General features: G+C 37.1%; 2 protein-coding genes across 11 annotated transcripts in view; both read left to right on the top strand.

Annotated features, from left to right (window-relative positions):
- magu (SPARC related modular calcium binding-like protein magu) overlaps positions 1 to 21,845 on the top strand; it is a 310,140-nt gene that overhangs the window by 72,528 nt on the left and 215,767 nt on the right. The gene's annotated exons all lie outside the window — the stretch shown is intronic.
- On the top strand, positions 95 to 3,667 carry LOC138706624 (uncharacterized). 3 transcript variants are annotated; one of them, XR_011334035.1, is made up of 5 exons: positions 95 to 980; positions 1,063 to 1,152; positions 1,239 to 1,343; positions 1,425 to 1,688; positions 1,764 to 3,667. XR_011334035.1 is itself a non-coding variant. In XM_069836146.1 (4 exons), the coding sequence occupies exons 1-4, from the start codon at positions 573 to 575 to the stop codon at positions 1,512 to 1,514; spliced, it is 693 nt and encodes a 230-aa protein (XP_069692247.1). In that variant the 5' UTR covers positions 95 to 572; the 3' UTR covers positions 1,515 to 3,667. The 3 variants fall into 3 exon arrangements, 1 of the variants encoding a protein (XP_069692247.1); XR_011334036.1 differs by having other exon boundaries at positions 97 to 980; positions 1,428 to 1,688; XM_069836146.1 differs by having other exon boundaries at positions 1,425 to 3,667.

The raw sequence follows: 21,845 nt of genomic DNA, 5'->3' as shown, positions 1-21,845 counted from the left end.
TTTGTAACAGCAGTAGTAAGGAAATGAAGCTGACGTCAAGGGCTTCCGGGCTCCCATGGGCGTGGCCAAAGGAGGGGTGGGGAAAGGGGGCTTGGTCAAATGAGGGGTGAGGGGAAAGGGGGTGTGACCAAAAGAGGGATAGGGGAAAGGGGGCGTGGTCAAAGGAGGGACAAGGGGAGCTGGTTTGTGATTGGTGAATGGGGATTTGCAAGCGAGTGGTGTGGAAAAGCGATTGACGAATGAGCATGGAGAGAATGTGAGAGGGAGGAGTTTTGGTTCCATGTGAAAGTGAAAGGTGTGTTACATAAGATCCAAGGCAAACCTCTCGACATGTGTTGAGGTCCGTTGTTTGTAATTCACCTTGAACCAAATGTGAAAGTGGAAGCGCGACGTGTTGACCTCGGCATGGCAAGTGACAAGGTGAACAACACCTCGACACGTGTCGTGTGTTCGGTGTACACCGGCTGACCTTCCGCAGCCCAGCCGGTTGAAGAGAAAGTTCAGTTGCAAAAGAGTTTTTTGCTCCATGTCACTGGTATAAAAGCGGAAGTATTAGGGCGTGATGAGGAGTCATGGACAGTAACGCTTTGAAGAACATTCCACTAATAACAAAAGAAGAACATTGGAAATTGCCATTTGAGGTAATATATTCATATCCAACTGGTATGAGAGATGAATGGTTGGATGAGCCGCACCAAATCGTTCGGAAGTACTACATAAACGACTCTAATAAAATATATACAGAGGTGAAGAGAATAATACATGGAGAAAATCAGTTACATACTGATTACTCATTAGTGTTACCATGTGGTAATACGGAAATTCTTTTTTTAAATTCAATTTCAGCACATGAGGATACCTACCACAGCAATACATGTCTAGGTAATGGCGAGCACCTGATTGAATGCAGCAATCCTTGCGAGTCACATTTACGCGTCTGGCGAGAACTGTGCGATCCTAGCTGCCTCACTTACAAAGAGGTGAGTACAGTGTGGTTATTTCTTTAACTAATTCTGATATCGTATACATAATGGCTATATTTGTTATTTTGTTTTTGTCCAGAAGCCAGAGAGTGTGGATGTGGTTGTGAAAGCAGCAAGAAAAAGATTTTATCGGGAGAGATGTGATGACACATGCCCCAACTATAAACCGGTAAGTGTATTTCTTTTTTTTTTATATGAAGTACAACTGTATTTGTGATGCATAATGATTATATTTGTTATTGTTTTGTTTAACAGAAACCTGAAATTGTGAAAGTGGTCGTTGATGAGGAGAAAAAAGCCAACAGGAAAAATAGATTTTGGCGGGAGAATTGTATTGTAACATGCCCTAACCACAAAGCGGTGAGTGTATTTTCGTTTGTTCTTTCAACAAATTATGTAGTGTGTACTGTATGCAAGGCTAACTTACATTATTGTTTTCAGCAGACAATTAAAAGAGGAGGAAAGAGGAAACGTGAAGCTTTGGAGGAGACGACGGATGTGGAAGGCATTATTCAGCAATTAACCACATAAAGAACAAAAATGGAGAACAAATGTGATATATGTGCAAAAATCTATTCAACCAAAAAGATATTGGCACGACATAAAAAAGAAACGCACAACACATCCAGGTTCAAGTGTAAACTATGTGGTACAGTTGTCAAACTCGAAAGACATATGGTCCAGCATGTGAAAAACCATAATATGGTAAGTACGTAAATATAAACACATACTAAGTTTGTTTAATACTTATGACAATATTAATGATTAATTGTATATCAGGTTACAGATGTCAAAGGGGCTTATGAGAAAGTGAATGGAGATGAAAACGCTGCACCTGTGATGAACACCGCACGGGTTGATGTTATGCCGGCATCTACCTCTGCATCCGAGATGGTGATGTCACCTTTCTCGGGAGGTGTTGCTATCCCAACATCAACATCAGGCATGGTTGCACAACCGACCTCTGGAGCGGATGCTGTCCCAATGGTGGCGTCAACATCCAGTCAAGTATGTTCCGGATCTGTGTTTGCGTTATCGGATAGAGCTTTCAAAAATCGTTTGAAGACTTATATTGTTCTAAATTTGACAAATCATGAGAGTGAATTGAAAGATATTTTAGAATGTGTCACTAATGAAATGCAAGACATTTTAAAGACACATTTAAGCGAGTATTCTGCTTTAAAATTTAACATATTTGTTGAATGTATGTTTGCCAATGTTCACAACGAGACAGTATTTCATAATTTTAAAAGTAAAAATGATGTGTTATATCAGTATTCGGATATCAGGGAATTTATCAACAAACAAAAGGAAAAGATTCTGAAAGAGTTTGAAGAATGTAGTACGAAGGGTTCGGGTCTATTTTATGTCAAATTCACTACAAAATAAAGGTGTGCTTGGGAAGTTCAAGGATGAAATTCCAAATTCACATATTGATGAGTTTGTAGGTTTGAAGGCTAAAGTGTACGCCTTGAAGTGTTCCGATTTTGAAATAAAAAAACTGAAGGGTATTAAGAAAAGTGTAATTAGGAATGAAATCACGTTTGCAGATTATGCATCATGTCGTGAATCCAGTATTCCTACTTACTCAAGAAACAATTCTATTAGATCATATTTTCATAATGTGTTTACAATGTGTGTAAATAAAGTGACTTTAAATTCTTTTGACGACAAAAGAGTAATATTACAAGATGGTGTTAATACACTGCCACATGGATATGATGAACCTCCATGTAAAAGAAGACGTGTGCAAGAGTGTGTTTAAATAATAAGAATATTGTATTTTATATACATTTTATTAACTCATAATAAATTTACAATGCTTGTGCAGAAACTTGTTTTTATTTCAATACATCACCCTCATCAATCCAACTGTTCTTTGAGTTAGGAAACCCATACCACTTCACATACACCTTCCCAGCCTTCCTCCTCAAAATTTTTTCAACCAAATAAACATCTGGAAAGTTTGTCTTTTGAAGTTCCTCGGTGTAGAACGCTCCTAAAATGGGTGCACCTTCTAGATCATGAAGTATGTAAGTCGTTGGCTGAGTCTGTTGCACTTTTTTCACTTCAAATATTTCAGTACTCCACGATGGTAGGTAGCCCTTGGTAAACAGCTTCTTGTACTTTGATATTCTCACTAAATCACCCACTCGAAACTTTTGTCTTCCTCGTCGCACTGGTTGTTGCTCGTACACTGTATGAAGGAGTTGATTGTTAGCAACATCCATGGGTCTCATCTTTGTAGTTGAATGTACGGTGGCATTGTACTTCTCAATCAGCTGTGGCAATAGTTCCAACCATCTGTAGGATCCACGCGCCGTAAACTCTCGAAACATGTGTGACTTGAGTGTCCTGATGAATCTCTCGGCGATACATGCTTTTGTTGTAGAAAACACCGAGTAGTGATTGATGTTGTAATTTTCCATTAGCAATTTAAAATTTTTATTGTAGTACTCTTTTCCCCAGTCTGTTTGCAAATTTTTCGGAGCCTTTGCCATTCCGCTTAGCAATGAGTGCATGGCAGTTGTCACTTCTTTACCGGTTTTATTTTTAAGTTCTTTCGCCCAAGCATATTTGGAATACACATCTATTACTACCAGTATATATTTAAATCCTTTATTTTGCTTAGCATAGGGAATGAGTTCAATGAGATCGCTTTGAAAAAGGTCAAATAAACCTTTAGTGATGACATGACGTCTTTGAAAATTTTTCCGAGCTGGTTTATGAAGTTCTTGTGCAATCCCCTGTTTGCTCATTCTATGTATCCACCTTCACGCAATTCCTCTTCTATAGCATAGATTTCGTTATCCACACCGGTATTTCCAGCGTAGCGTGATGACATGAGAAGGTCAAGGCGTTCAACTAATTCATTCGGATCATCCCAATGCTTATATTCTATTTTATGATTTGGTAGAGAAACTTTCCAACTTCCACCACGCTTCTGAAACAATGGAACAATAATATCGTAATACTTCTTGGTATTTGCTCTCCTTAGCTTCTGTTTCGGATCATAATCAACACGATGTGCATTAGTGGAAATTAAAATATCTTTGTATTTATATATGTCTTGATCATCATAACTACCATCCGGTGGGTTGTTGAGAAACAGTAAATTATATAAACCAGAGGTTCCCTTGTATCGTATATTGTTCACAATTACATGATCTTTGTCAAATGTAATGGGCGTGTTTCCAATCACCAATTTGTTATTACTAAACTGAACACCATATACCTTATCATATGCTTTATGTTTTGTTCGTTTTGAGAGATTGTGTATATGCATGCTAACAATGGGGTTGTGTTTCTCATCATTATCTTCCTCCTCCTCCTCTTCCTCCTCTTCTTTCATATCCTTTTTGATGTAATCTACCTTCTTTCCTCCATCGTCTGCATATTTCTTCATATTCTGCATTTCATTTATTAGCATATGTAGAGGTGTGGTAATTGGCTGAAACGCTTCACCGAGTGCATGCTGAGAGCTCAATTGTCCCTGCTTCAAGGCTATGAATTTGCGTTTTACAGCTTGAGAATGTTTTATGATATTTCTTTTCAGTTTGTCTCGAGATGCTGTAGCAGCTGACATCTTGCAATGCAATGGTGAATATTCATGCTACATTCACTATTTTATACACAAGTTCTATAGTTGCATTTAACTGCTGCTTGCGACCAGACATATGAAACGATAACTTATCACGTTTGGAAACTGACGTTCCATTTTTGAATAGTTTATCATTTAATTTCACGATTATATCAGCTGGTGTTGTAGTAACAGTTACTACACCATTCATAGGAATTTCAAAGTAATTTAGTCCACTGGATAATTTATATACATTCGTATTATCATGTTTTGGAGTTGAAGCAATATGAAAAAATGTAACACCTTTGAATTTGTTTGTCATTTCATAAATTTCTTTCTTCAACTCATTTGCTTGAGTCACTTTTTCAGCAATGGCAAATAATGCACGATCTTCATCATATTTCCGTAATTTTGCATCCCATTGTGCTTCCTGGTGCTGCATACGTTCATGCACATGTTTCACCGTCTGTTCATTCGTTTCATTAATATAGTGTTTAATTCGCGTTTCAAAATTGCTACTAGTCGTGTCAACAAGTGTTGACGTGTACGTTTCCAAAGACGATTTAATTTTATCATCATTTTCGATGGCATATCGTTGAATTTCCTTAATAGCTCTATCCACGTATAGTTTATTTGCAGCGTCCTCCGGCTCATCCGGTGCTTTGACACCTTTTAGTTTTACGTCGCCAATAAGATAGTTTTTATCACCATCGCGTGGGAAATCTTCTCGAAGAATTATTTTTTCTCTTCTTCTGTAGACACTCCGTCCAAATTTGTCAATACTCATACTTTCTCAAAGTCTCGATACTAAGTAAAGAGAATAGTAATCATTTCCATATTATATAGGAATCTATTCCTTTGCGATATCTCCCCTTGTGTAATTCGCTTTCTAAATTCATGATTAAACATCGATCACCACTATTCCAACACTCGGAGCACATTTCTTGAAATCGATCAAAAGTCATGTCTGGATTGACAAAATTGTCAAATATATGCTTCAGGTTCATACTGTCCTGTTTGAAAAGAACAATTAAATTGCAGTTGTCTCGAATGAGGTGCTTGGGAATCTTTGCATAAGTCTGTCCGAGATAAAATAAATCGAGGTTTTTATGTCTTCCCATACTAAACAATTTCGATATTGTCTTTTGTGAATCAGTCATTATGTCGTCAAAGACAAACACGGAGTTTGCTTTTATGTCTTCAAATGGTACAATATCCTCGCTGGCATTATATCTAAAAAGTCCTATTTCTGGCACTTTTTCCAATACTTTGGCTAAATATTCGTATTTTGGCTGGAATAGGGATTTTGAATAGATGTAGATATTTTCGAATTTTAATCCAGAGCTATGAAGAATCCAATTTAACAACAAGTTTGTTTTCCCAGCATTGCTTGGACCACATATGATACATCGCACGTGATTGGGAAATAGTGCACTGTGTCGTACATAATTTGTATCGTTTCCACTTTCCCCTATAACTTCAATTGGTAACGTTTGTGTTTGCTTCACAACTTGCATGTTGTTTGATTGTTGTCAAACACTGCAGTGATAGAAACAGGTGTAATTACAACTGTTAAATACTTTAACATGAATATAATTTTCGACATATATGCAACAAGATATCATTTTCAACATATCGATGCTTTAAAGCAACAAGGTATTATGACCATTTGTTGCTTTAAAACAACAAGGTATTATTTTCGACCATTTGTTGCTTTAAAACAACAAGGTATTATTTTCGACCATTTGTTGCTTTAAAACAACAAGATACCATTTTCGATCGTTTGTTGCTTTAAAACAACAAGATACCATTTTCGACCATTTGTTGCTTTAAAACAACTTGTTGCAGCAACAAGGTACCATATAATGTTACAAACATATGATTTTCGTATCAGTTGCAATTATGAACGCTAAGAAACTGGATGTGCGACTAACGTGTTCCCCGATTACATACGATAGCAGAGAATCCCGATATGATTGCATGAATCATTGGGTTCAATATATCCCATTTAGAGGGAGAAAGAGATGTATGCAAAAAGAGTGTAACAGCATTGTTCGAACACAGTGTTCAAAGTGTTTTGTTGGATTGTGTATAAAGTGCTTTTACAAATATCATAACATTATAGAATAATACATTATATGTATATAAGGAACACCTTTTTATAAATTATTTTATAGTATGCTTGTCCACGGTGGGGAACGTACCGTAAGAGGACGCGGTATTTTAAATACAATTATCAACAAGCTACCAGTGGAATTGCATCTACCAGGCTATCAGTTTTGCGGACCTGGCACGAAATTGCATAAGAGAATTTTTCAAGGTCAACTGGGCGTCAATGCTTTAGACGAGGCGTGTCGAGAACACGATATTGCATATGCACAAAGCAGTGATCTTTCATCAAGACACGCAGCTGATAAAGTGTTACAAGACAAAGCCCGAGCACGTGTAACTGCATCTGACGCCAAATCGAGTGAGAGGGCTGCTGCTTTTTTTGTCTCCAAAGTGATGGGTGCTAAACGTTTCTTTGGTGCTGGAAAGCGAGACATGACACTCTCCAAGTTGAAAGCGGCAATGAAAAGAAAAAACAATACGCATAAGAAGAAGAAGAAACCTCGAGTCATAAAGGGGCCCAAAAGAGGTGGAATTCTCCCTCTGCTCCCAATATTCGCAGGTCTCAGCGCATTAGGAGCTCTCTCCGGTGGTGCTGCACAAATAGCGAAAGCTGTAAATTCTGCCAAAAGTGATAAAAAGCAACTTTCAGAATCTATGAGGCATAATAAAACTATGGAGGCTATTGCGATGGGGAAAAAAACTGGTGGTGGGCTACCTCTCCCTTTAATATTGGCTGGTTTACAAACACTTGCAACAGTTATTTCACCAAAGAAAGCATCGGCAGGAAAGGGTTTGTATGTGAGACAATACAAGAGCGGTAAGGGAATGCGGTTAAAAAAAAAAGCCCTAAGTGATGCTGATATTCTTAATTATGCACGATTTCTTGGGATACAAAATTTTCGCGGTGTATTTATGAGAAATGCTTTGCCAAGGAAACCATGGCATAAAGAAAAATTAGTAATTAATTTAGATTCTAATGAGGGACCCGGAACGCATTGGGTCGCGCTTAATAAAATTAATAACAATGAAGCATTCTACTTTGATTCGTTTGGAGACCTCCCCCCACCTGTAGAGATAATTAATTACTTACGGGGTGTAACAATTAAATATAATACTAACCGTTATCAAGAGTTTAATACGGAATTATGTGGACAGTTAGCTCTTCAATTTTTGCTATAAATGCAAACGTAACAATTTGTATGCTGTCACAATGTCTTTCACAGTGACAGGTAACACATCAGAGATATCTTGTAACTATCATCCACCAATCACATTGGATGAAGATTCAGAGTATGAAATTGGCCTCGTGAATTTTTCAACATATAACACCATACCCAATGTTAACGATGGGAATAACAAATTTACATATATTACAAAGTCAACGAAGGAAAGTAAAACAATTACATTACCCACGGGAACGTATGAAATCGATGATATCAATAAATATATATCTCATGCAATGATGATCAAAGACAATCACACACGACCGATCGCCTTTGAATTAGTAGCAAATAATAACACATTACACACACAAATTTATTGTCAACATGAAATTGATTTCACCGCTCCCGATTCAATAGGTAAAATACTGGGATTTAAATCGAAAAAACTTGAAGCTGTCCATAAACACATATCCGATTACCCAGCTAACATATTTCCTGTCACTCTTATAAGAATAGAATGTAATTTAACTGGGAGCTCATTTTTAAACAGTCAATCAACACATGCAATTCATTCTTTAATTGTAAATGTTGACCCAGGTTTTCACTTGTCTGACAAGCCATTCGACGTTCGATATTTCAAAATAAATACTAAATATATTGATAATATTACTATTAGAATACTGGATCAAGACGGAAGATTGATTGATTTTAGGGGTGAAACTATTACTCTAGAATTACATCTTCGAAAAAGATGGGATTACAATTCCCTCAAAACTTCTATATCAGGACTAACACATCAACTGAACACGTTAGTTCAACTTCTGAAACCAAGAGATTGACATCTCGCTCAATACACTTACTCACAAAATACGGATATAAAGTAAAGCGACGATGGATCCCTTAAATGTTACTAAATCGCCAATATTTGAGGAGAGAATAGTGAAAAAAGAAACGCATTCCTTTCTCCCACAGAATCCTTCAGCCATCAATGAAAATGACTCAATCAATATTCGTATTAAAAGTGAAAATTTATACATGCTTCCTTGTGAGAGTTGTATTGTTATTGAAGGTAGCATTACAAAACCTGAGGGTACGCCAACTAGTGCGAAATTGGTTAACAATGCTATGGCATTTTTGTTCGAAAGTATACGATTGGAACTTAATGGGCAGCTTATTGACAGCGTTAAAAACGCAGGCATTACGTCAACGATGAAGAATTTGATTTCTCTGAATACATTTGAATCTAACATGCTTGGAAACAGCGGTTGGATCCATCCCACTAAGGATGTTGATATTGTTACCAATACTAAATTCAACGTTTGCGTCCCTCTGAAAACTCTTCTCGGATTTGCTGAAGATTTTAAAGATATCATAATAAACGCACAATTGGAACTCATACTTGTACGAGCAAAAGACTCTATTAATGCTCGAATGGGTGAGAATTGCAAGGTGACGTTAACAAGAATTCATTGGAACATGCCTCTAATTACAGTCTCTGATTCTGAAAGACTTCGACTTTTAGAGATACTGAGAAGTGATAGACCGCTTAGCATTCCATTTCGCTCATGGCAGTTGTTTGAATATCCATCACTACCTGCAACTAAACAGATTATGTGGAATATTACAACTACTACCAAACTTCGGAAACCAAGATATGTTATAATTGGATTTCAAACAAACAGAAACGGGATTGACAAGGATAACAGTGTCTTTGATCATTGTAATATTACTGACGTGAGAGTATATTTGAATGATGAATTCTACCCATACAATAATCTAAATCTGGATATTGAGAATGGTAAAGTGGCTCTATTATATGAATTATACAGCAAATTTCAAAATTCATATTACAACAAACCAAACAATCCACTGCTATCAAGAAAAGATTTCATCGAAAAAGCGCCACTTTTCGTCATTGATTGCTCTAAACAACACGATGAAGTAAAACTAGGAGCAGTAAATATACGTGTTGACATATTGGCAAATGCTAATATAGCAGCAAATACTGCTGCATATTGTCTTATTCTACACGATTGCCTCGTAAACTATACACCCCTCACAAACCTGGTGCAAACAGTGGTGTAACAAAAAAATGTAAGTATGTGTTACTTTTCTCCGTAATATTATACAATTTACATTAGCTCTCATTCTACACTGTTCTTATTTTGTTTCAGGATGTCCATTATGATAATTGATGTACAAGGTTTCCACGAAGCCGGGACGAATAATGTTTCTGTAAAGGAACTCACCATCTCGCCGGGAATGTGCAGCTGTTCAAACCACCTCCTCACGTCATACCATCAAACTCGTCGAATTGGTTGACAGCATATCATCATGGACTATTGTGGAATAGTGGTTATGTTAATTACAATGCTTAGTGGTTATGTTAATTATAGTGCTTTTAAGAGATATCACATATGACTGATTGTGAGTGTGTTTGTGGAAAAGAAACAATTCATTTGGTACTGTTTTCTGGAACTGTATTTGTTGCATTGTAATCAATATATAACTATTATTTGCTTTTATTACTCTTTTCTTTTACCCCGATCCTAAGTCCCCCAAGATGGAAATAAGGACAGGTTTCTTGCTCAGTGATAAGGAATGTGATTTCACTTTCTAAATAATAACTCATTATATTCAATGTTTTTTTTTTTTATTCAATCGTAATTGCGTTACATTCACCACAGGAGCATGCCTGTTCGCTCCCCTCTTCCCCGATCCTTCTGTCCATCTCCATGTGCGGCGTCTCAGGCCGGAGCATCTGTGAAAACAGCAAGTCATTACATAAAATAAATTAGTTGACATCTGTGAACGTAATTAATGAAACCAGGTAAAATTTTGATTAACAAAAATCAGATAGGAGTGGTTTATCGTATTGGTAATTGAGGCGGTGATGACATGTAAATTTCCAATCTGACAGTTGTCTCTATGGTCGACCACGGAATTTGAACCCATGACCTACTCAATGCGAGTCTCAAACTCTGTCGATTCTGCATCATTGTTTATGTAAATAAAATAAATTAAAATGAAATTAGGTACATAAATATTAGTTTAAGAAACATTGGGAAACGAGTAGTATGGGTAAATTATGAGCACAGGAACGTCATGTAATTACAACAATTAAATGAAAATAAGCCCACAATAAAGTAACATTTGTTAGAGCATGAGCAACCGCTCAAAAATATTTAAGTGTGATTAACATATCCATTGAACTTACATGATTATGGCGAGGCATCTCTACTGGTGTATTGTTTGGAGGTGCCTCTGCTCCGGCTGCCATCTGTGAAAATAATTAATACATAAAGTAATATTTGTTGAAGCGTGATTAACACAACAATTAAATGAAAATACTATCTAGTTAAAATTTGATACATGGATTTATATCATTTATCGGAGTATTTCTATCGATAAAATAAAAACTTTTGGAGGTGTCGGTTATCGATCCCGGAACCTTATTGTTAGAGCATGAGCAACCGCTTTAACATATTTAAGTATGATTAACATATCCAATGAACTTACATGATTATGGCGAGGCATCTCTACTGGTGTATTGTTTGGAGGTGCCTCTGCTCCGGCTGCCATCTGTGAAAATAATTAATACATAAAGTAATATTTGTTGAAGCGTGATTAACACAACAATTAAATGAAAATACTATCTAGTTAAAATTTGATACATGGATTTATATCATTTATCGGAGTATTTCTATCGATAAAATAAAAACTTTTGGAGGTGTCGGTTATCGATCCCGGAACCTTACACTTTCTGAGCGAATGCTCTACCAATTGAGCTACGTCGGAGTATTTCTATCGATAAAATAAAATCTTTTGGAGGTGTCAGGTATCGATCCCGGAACCTTACACTTTCTAAGCGAACGCTCTACCAATTGAGCTACGCCCCCCAGTTATTAAATGAGCGCATGTTAACTGGTAGCCGTCTTTATGGTTGGTGATGGAATTTGAACCCGTGACCTCCTCAATGGAAGTCTCAAACTCTCTCGGTTCTGCATCACTGTTTATGTAAATAAAATAAGTGTACTTTGATAGGAATCATGCGTTAGATTTATGCATCACATTATTAATAACGCTATCATGAACAATGAAATAATAACAGTAAAGTAACATTTGTTAGAGCATGAGCAAACGCTGATTAACACGCAAACACGGAAATGAGGTCTACAATCTAGTTAGAAAAACATGAATGAATTTACATCGTTTGTCAGAGTAATTCTTATGTAAATACAACAATTAAATGAAAATAAGCCCACAATCTAGTTAAATGATTACAAAAAACATAAATTTGATGCATTGATTAATGTAATTAATGATGTACACTTTGATAAAAATCATGCATTAGATTTATACATCACATTATTAATGATGCTATCATGATAATCACAACACAAAAACATATAAATAAACATACACGAGATAATGAAACAAAAATAAGTATTAATTAAACTATTCAATGAACTTATATTGGTTCTGTGTATGGTAAGCAGATACATGTATACAAGTACGTTAATGAAGCAATAAATATGAGACTTCGATGATTAAAATATGTAGTGTACTTACATTCGCCTCCAACTGGTGTAATCGATAGACATAGCAAGTTGGTGCACAGTCATAAATTTGCAGTCCTAGTTCCAGCACTCCTGGATTTATACATCTTATTGTGTGAATCGTACCGTTACATGTTTCGTTGTGATATAACCTGCAATGAACTTTAAAATCCATTCTTGCACTGTATTCCTATGAAATGTACAGCATCCTATTTATACGAGTTTCCTCCACGTGTTTCGGGGCTCATTCAAGGTTAATCCCCAACTCTCACCCAGACAGGTATTGTTTTTTTTTTCTCCTAAAATAATTCATCTTGTACCTCTAACAGCGAAGGGGCTCCTGTCCTGTCTAACCCCCTTAAGCAACATATTACCTAACTACATTAGTACGCGTGTCCAAATACTTTCGCTTTTTTCTCACCTCTCTCGCACGCACGCAGATGCAGGAGTTCACGCATTGCCTGACTTTCACCTAACTTAAATTTCCACACGTGTCTGTTCCATGTCAGGGTTAACCATTATGTTGTAAGTAATTAGATTCGTAGTTCCGAGACATGTAGCATTATCTCAACACATCATCCATATCTCATCATATCAACTCAACATTTACAACTTATTACCTAACTTAAAATGGTACATATTTCTAACACACTTGGTGATACTAACATATTTGTATAATCGTATTCATTTCTACTCACCTCTCCGCTATTCACTTCTTTTGAAGTCCACTTTATGAATCGTTTTACTCCCTCCGCCAATCGGCACCAACCCTCGGTACACCAACAATATCTTTGAATCAGACGTTATTTCATTGAGAACCGCTTCAGATAGGTTCGTAAACCGTTTGGGGAGGAAAACAGATAAGTCTTCTAAATCTGCCACTATCACCGGACCGTTTATAGTGTTTAATTTTCTTAGCTTTTTCAAAATATACTCTTTGTTGGGAGTTAACGTCCCAATATTGCTTATTCTTGTGTACTCCCCAACACTAATGCTTGATAATGTAGCTAATGGATCCATGATACAACTATATACAACCCGAATTCTTCCGCTTTTATACCAGTGACATGGAGCAAAAAACTCTTTTGCAACTGAACTTTCTCCTTCAACCGGCTGGGCTGCGGAAGGTCAGCCGGTGTACGCCGAATACATGACACGTGTCGAGGTGTTGTTCACCTTGTCATGTGTCAACACGTCGCGCTTCCACTTTCACATTTGGTTCAAGGTGAATTACAAACAACGGACCTCAACACATGTCGAGAGGTTTGCCTTGGATCTTATGTAACACACCTTTCACTTTCACATGGAACCAAAACTCCTCCCTCTCACAGCTCCACTCCATTTCAACATTCTCTCCATGCTCATTCGTCAATCGCTTTCCCACACCACTCGCTTGCAAATCCCCATTCACCAATCACAAAACAGCTCCCCTTATCCCTCCTTTGACCACACCCCCTTTCCCCCTATCCCTCTTTTGACCACACCCCCTTTCCCCTCACCCCTCATGTGGTCACGCCCCCTTCCCCACCCCTCCTTTGGCCACGCCCCCTCCCAGCCTCCCAGCCTGTCACGTGAGCATCATTTCCTTACTACTAACAGCATTCACTACATCATATCCCACGCATCGGCTTTCGGTAAATCCGTCCACGTTTCTCTGATGAGCAACTTTTCCGATGCGTGTGATCATGGCCTTCTTTAATAAATTAATTTTAATTGCTCGACTGGTACTGTTATGTTGTGCCATGTTCAGTGTCGCGCCAAAATGGCAGACGGAAAACTTATTTCGCTTGTAGAAAACTGCGAAGAATTATATTATAATTTGAGGCATTCCCATTACAGTAATCAAGTAGTTTCTTACATATATTATATAACCAATATCTCTTTCGTTTCTTCCTCTTCAATTAAGAAGCATGAAACAATTACAAATTCTTATTCGCTAACACTCATGATTAATAGACCTAACCTCAAAACTCCTCTGTTTTCAGCAATGTCAGTATCGTACGTCATATGTTTTAAACAGCTGATAGGGAAGAATCTGATGAGACGATGAGGTAGAGCCGTTATAGTGAACGCACTGCACTTAAAATATCCGTTGCGTGCGATTCGTCCGAGGAGTGCGATACGATGTAGTGAACGCTTACCTTTAGGCTCTTTCCTGATAATATTTGCTGTACGGAATTGGAAATATACGTAATATTATAAAACTGTTTAAAATAATTTAAAGAAAAGGGCCTTACTTACTTACTGGCTTTTAAGGAACCTGGAGGTTCATTGCCGCCCTCACGTAAGCCCGCCATTGGTCCCTATCCTGAGCAAGATTAATCCAGTCTCTATCATCATACCCCACCTCCCTCAAATCCATTTTAATATTATCTTCCCATCTACGTCTCGGCCTCCCCAAAGGTCTTTTTCCCTCCGGCCTCCAAACTAACACTCTATATACATTTCTGGATTCGCCCATACTTGCTACATGTCCTGCCCATTTCAAACGTCTGGATTTTATGTTCCTAATTATGTCAGGTGAAGAATACAATGCGTGCAGCTCTGCGTTTTGTAACTTTCTCCATTCACCTGTAACGTCATCCCTCTTAGCCCCAAATTGTTTCCTAAGAACCTTATTCTCAAACACCCTTAACCTCTGTTCCTCTCTCAAAGTGAGAGTCCAAGTTTCACAACTTTTACAGAACAACCGGTAATATAACTGTTTTATAAATTCTAACTTTCGGATTTTTTGACAGAAGACTAAATGACAAAAGCTTCTCAACCGAATAATAACAGGCATTTCCCATATTTATTCTGCTTTTAATTTCCTCCTGAGTGTCATTTTTATTTGTTACTGTTGCTCCAAGATATTTGAATTTTTCCACCTCTTCGAAGGATAAATCTCCAATCCGGAGAATCAGTCCCATTCCGAGGCTTACTGTTAGGTTTCGTAACAAGCTGTTTTTTTACGGTGTTGGGTTGTTAGCCCTTCGCCCTAGCCCCAAGCTGGAGGACCACCCCTTATCGGCTGTCCACGACTGCTTATTCAATACATTCGCAGCTACCCTCCATATCTGGAGGCCGTCTCCTCTATCCGCAACCTGAGGACGCGCCATGCCATGGTGATAGGGACCCGTTAAGTAAGTGGCTTTCACGTGATTTCTCCTTTCGACGACCGTGAGACATAAACACTCAGACGGACAATACCTCACATTGCAGGACCGACTGTAGTTAGTCTCACTTTCCTGTCCATGGCTTACTGAAGACTCTGAGCATCCGAACTCGAGATTTGAGATTTTAGGCTTTCACTAAGATTATGTTGAAAAGAATAATGGCTTTCCAACAGTGTGTTGAAATTTTGAACGTTTCGGACTAGTCCATGTGGTATGTACCTAGTTACTGCCAATTCTCAGACACAGGACTATTTTACATACAGTACAGCCGTTTTTTTCATTGTAATATACCTGAGCAAAAATTTATAAATAGGCTTACTTTCAAAAGGCAGATCAGAAACATTTACACTTACTTGGTAACTTCCAGTAGCATAAAATCTCAAAGCAGTTGTCAATTTAATAATTGGCGGAACGGAAAAGCCTCTGAGTGTTTCTGGTACTTCCAAAATTATCGGCATTATAACATCCACAACAGTATTCTTTGAAAATCGATATCTTCGTAAAAACTGAACGTCACTATATTTTTCAAGAGGATTATCATATTCCGGAATTATACGTGGAACATTCTCAAATAAATCATTTACTAATATGTGATCCATAAACTCTATAAAACCATCTTATAGAATTAAATCCATGTCGTTCACAATGGGCAAACTAACCTCTAAAAATACAGTATGTTTCTCCACAACCTGCTAGATCATACACACATGGAGAATGATGATGGTAACAACCAAAATAACATATAAAATCATATTTTCTCCATAAACCAAGTAAAAAATGTACTAAATCACATAAACCAAGTAGAAAATGTACTAAATCAACCTCTAGAGAATGCAGTTTTCTCTAAAGGAGTGTTAAAGGTACCCCTTGAACTTCCTTCAGTATTTAAGGGAAGGAACGTCCCTTTTATGCTCCTTTATAACATAAGGAAGCTTCATGAATATGAAAATCGCAATGTAAGGTAGTTTAAGGCTCCCTTAAAAGTTCAAGGAGCCTTCCTTCCTTAAATGAAGTAAGGTAGGTTTAAGAATAGGAAATGCTGTGTAAGGAGAATTGAAGGTCAGATTTAAGGCTGGTATTCATAGTCTATAATTTCGATTAAAGTGTCCTTTGGAAGACGCAAAGTATCACTTTTCCGTTGCACAGTCGACACTTTGGTGCAAAGGAACACTTTGAACGAAAGTATGCTTCCGACCACACTTTGAGCTGAAAAGTGTCACTTTGTAGAAAAATGGCGGACGTCTTGGAAGTTGTCGAACTATTTATTAGAACGTGCGGAAGAGGTGGCACAATTAGTGGACAATGTACGAAAGCGCTACATTAGGGACAGGCCTAAAGACAATCCCGTGGAATTTTATAATACTATAGAATTTAAAAAAAAAACTGTTCCAATTTGATAAAGAAACTGTTATTGAGACTGCTCATCTTTTCGATGGCCGGTTGACAAAAACGAATAATAGAGGTTTGCCAGTGCCTCCAATAATACAGTTATTGACTGCATTAAAATTCTATGCTACAGATATGTACCATACACTAATATCTATAATATTATAGTTCAGGTATTTCTGTAGTAACATTCGTATATTTATAACCTCAATTCGATGAAGTGATATGTAAGTAGATATACCTATATAAACTATTTTTATTACTGAAACGGATTTTTTAACTTTAATATTTAACTTGAATCTAATGTAGGCGTAACTATCTTAAAAATTAGCATTGAGAGACCTCACGTGCCTGCTTTCTAAGCAGATTCCACAATTATATTGGGTTTAAAATGATTTTGATATTTGTTGAATACCTGTATTTTGAGATGAGATTTATCTTGATGTTGATATAATCATTACTGTTTTCATAATATATATTTTCATGCCGGTAAAAAATACATCTGATATGGCTGCTTCTGCTGAGATATTGTCTCTAGTTCGTGTGCAGTCATAACCTCACCATGAAAAGAGATCTCATACCATTAGGCCTAGGCCTATTTTGTTTTGCATTGTAGAAAAACTTGGCATTCTAAATATTCCTGAAGAGCAAGCAGTAATGGACAAGAGAGAGAGAGAAATAATAATATAATAATAATAATAATAATAATAATAATAATAATAATAATAATAATAATAATAATAGCAGTAGTAATGTTTATTTCATTCTTATGACTTCTATTCACTATTCACGAAAAAGACAAAAATAAAAATAGATATATCAGTGAAGCAGATACGTATAAAACCTAACCTAACGATATAAATGAAATATATATATATATATATATATATATATATATATATATATATATATATATATATATCTTTCTCGCGCGATCAATTAGGCTCCCAACTCAAATCACAAGCATTATAATCTGTGGGTTACAAATTAGTTTGTTATTGTTTGTTCACTTGTTTTGAAAGGCATTGTGGGACTTCTGTTACAAATCAAATTGTAACTCTACACTTTGCTGGCGTAAAGTAACACTTTGTAAAGTGCACTTCTTGAATCGTCTATGAATTCCACTAATATGAAAGAGCCACTTTCGTGAAAAGTGTCACTTTGCAAAGTGGTGATATAAAGTGCCGACTATGAATACCAGCCTAAGTGAAGGAACGTTAAAGGAATGTCCGAGAATTCCACCCTAAATCTACAGTATAACCAGGCCTCATAGCTTTACTTCCCACCTGGATAGGCTGTGCAGTATGATGCCGTGATGCAGGTCATCTTGAGGCACAGCAGCCCGGGAGCCTCCAGGTGTCAACACTTGCTAGACGCGACACGTGCGGCACTGCAGACCCAGAAAACAATCCATTTCTCATCAGCGGCCTTCACTTGTTTGCACGGTGCTGAATAAAGACGTGTATATAATTGATGCGTCTAAGCGACGGCTGTCTACGCACGGCAGAAATCGTTTGCCAAGCTACAACAAGGCTGAATTATTTGGAGAATTTTATTATTTTCTTCTATTTCTCTTTCTTCCTTTCTTTATCTACCTATGCTTCTATCTGGTTTACTACCTTTCCACTGATTTTTCTCTACTTCTGTCTTTCCGTTCCCTTCCCTCAAATCGAAAACAAAAAATAAAAAATCAGCACTTCTACGTTCACAAGCTGGAGATGAGAGATGAGTTACACCAGACCCAATATGCAGGGTATTTCTGATTAATGTTTAGGAATAAAACTGAAGGAGTGTTTCTCGTCTCACTCTCAATTCAGTAACCTACTGTCCAAGAAAAAATTGATCGACGTGCGTGGCGGTGACTTCGCTACGTTGCTAACTACGTTGTTTTAATTAAAATAATATGTCCGTTTGAAAAAGTAATTACGATCACATTCAGAGTCGGCGTTTAAGAAATCATAACTTTCAACATATTTCATGCCCAGGCTCTGTCTGATAGCGAAATATTAACTGTAGTAATACCAACGTCTGTTGTTAGGAGGCCTACAGTTTATGCATATTTCTATATACGTACCGCAGAACATAATTTAAACAATGTCACGCAGGAACATTTCCATGTTATTTGGCATAATAAGAGTTTGTTTTTGCTATTTTGCACCTCTTTATAAATTAACTATTTTCTTTGTCGGGATCTCCTACAAAGACGAAACGAGTAGTAGAAAATTAACCTATCCACAGTAATAACTATTTTATATATCCACAAACAAGAATACAAACTGCTGAATAAAATCTGCACACTTTAGTGACACCACGGCGATTGATCTCTTTCGCATTCTTGAGGAACAAAATTGTTGACCCTGGATTCTGGGCACCCAGAAGGAGATAAGAAACCTTCCTCGGATTTAAAGGAAAAAAAATACAATGTTAGGGACAATGTATACAAATTCCTATCTTAAAGGAATTGCTTGTACAACAATAAGCTTAAGTGTGAAAATATGAGATGTTATTAAGTAAGCATCCAAAACGACTCACACTTTCAGAGGTAGGGCTTATACAGGGTGTATAGAATTAACACCTATAACGATTGGTTTGTTGGCCGAGACGGCAAACTGATCATTTTTCAAGAGGGAACCCATGTCCGGAAATTCATGGTTTGGGCGCTATGGGACGTCGAAGTTTCATCGGATTGCTTTGGTTGCGTAGTTATGCAGTCCCTTAGTCATCAGCGTAAGGTGGATGGACAAACCGTGACTTAACTTTCCTGCGCATGCGCTACGTTGGTATTGTCGGAACATCGGATCTATGCCCATTCAGTGCTGTCGTCGATCTTGGAAAAGTTAACGCCTCTACTCACCCCATTCCACCCGTTTCTCTTCCACTACGTTAAACAGCAGGCCACGAACCTTGCCGAATAGGGATGGTGCCAAACTTCCGTCAAACAGTGTCATGTCTCTTGAATATTGCTTATAATACTGTAAGGTTAATTATTACTTATTCATAATTTAATTTAAGTAGGTCTAATGACGCTGATTGACTTATGCAAAGTGCTATTACTTGCTTAATAATATTTCTTTCACCACTCCGTGCTACAGTATTCATGTTGAGTTGACAACACTGGACTGCAAGTGAAAATAAACTGTCCCGCAAGAAGGCTCAAAATTGTGAGTAGTGGGGGAGAGAAAAGGAGAGGGATAGAAAAGAGAGAAATAGGAATACAGAGGGAGAAATGAATTGCCGAGGCTGAAAAGGAATTAAGGTTCAGTTCGCATATCTTACGGGGGCACAGATCCGATGGTTGGAATATAGAAGGTGACCTGTGCCATGGCCACCACACCTCTTGATTATTTTCTATGGGGTACTATGAAGACTACGGTGTATACTACTCCTGTAACATCAGAGGAGGACCTCACTGCACGAATCCACGCTGCGACTGAAATACTGAGCACAGCTGCGCTTATTTGACCATGTGCGTCATCTTTGCACCACCGATGTACGCTCTGCAATCAAGCAGGAGGTCAACATTTTGAACACCTTTTGTAATTTACTGTACGATGTGATGCTCTTGCTGGGTTCCTTAACGAAATGTGGAACGCACACCTATCGCCATATTCGAACCGTTCTCAAACTACGACGCCCCACAGCGCCCAAACCATGAATTTCCGGACATGGGTTCCCCTTGAAAAATTATCAGTTTACCGTCCCGCTCAACTTACTAAGCATTGTCGGTGTTGTTTCTATACACCCTGTATAAGCTAACTGCAACTAAGAAACTCTGATACAGATACAAATAAAGTACAATGAAAATCACAAAAGCAGTCGCGCCTTTTTTAAGGATTACGAACATTGCACTCTACTCATAACATTAAACTATAATCAAACGAATTTGTGAGCTGTTGAACAAAGTTAAGTATAATAGATAACTAGGTCATTAATTCATCAAGAGTTCGAAACGTTGCCTATGAACACCATTGCATTTGTCGGCTTTTACGAATAATGACTATATGCAAGAATCAATGACATTAAAAATACGCAATATAAGTTACATAAAAATATTTATTATCCAAATTTTGAATTAACCATGATGAATAGGGACCGGATTTTTATGTAATTACATATTATATTCCTTTCAATCTAACCGTATATAAATAAGAAATCTTTGCGAATCTTGTAATTACCATTAATATATTAAAATATGATACTACATATTTTACATATTTACCCCACATTACATATTATGGCTTGGTATTACATAAATCTACATATTTAGGGGTTTTATTCATTTTTACTTCTCTAAAAGGAAAAAAAAAAAAAAAAAAAAAAAAACTTCTGCTGGGGAAGTTTACAATTTGAAATACACAGCTTTAAAAAGCCTTTTTACCTACCCGAGAAAGGATATATTTTGGAACGAAACATAACATCTAAGTTCCAGGAAGTAAAAGAGGCACTCACCCCTTACCGCCCACTATAAATAAGAATGAACAAAAGGCAACCTTTCTGATACAACCATTCTGTATTGTAAAAATCAAGGAGGGAATAATCTCATACGCATAAGCGGACGACATAGTAGTAGGGTCTAAAGACCTTACAAAGTTACAAGAAACAATAAACATCATGGTAAAATGGTGCAATGGAAACAAATTTGATATAGTTTCATTTTGGAGATGCCGATAAGCTCACTGTATTATAATATCAATTTTTGTTTACCACCTGTGCTTATCTTAATATTTGGATTTATATGAACGTTTTCGACACTCGGTGTGTGTCATCTTCAGATATGGGGCCTATGTCATTGTGTGTTGTGAAGCCCTAGCTTCTTAATTATATTGTGGGTTGTTCACCTGTGTATGGCCTTTCATGATTTCTTAGTTTACTATAAGCAGTATGTGGTTGATTATTGTGATTCTGTT

This window comes from Periplaneta americana, chromosome 9, assembly GCF_040183065.1.
Source record: "Periplaneta americana isolate PAMFEO1 chromosome 9, P.americana_PAMFEO1_priV1, whole genome shotgun sequence".
Taxonomy (NCBI): Eukaryota; Metazoa; Arthropoda; class Insecta; order Blattodea; family Blattidae; genus Periplaneta; species Periplaneta americana.
The sequence above is the reverse complement of the archived record's forward strand: the minus strand, read 5'-3'. Positions and strand labels throughout refer to the sequence as shown.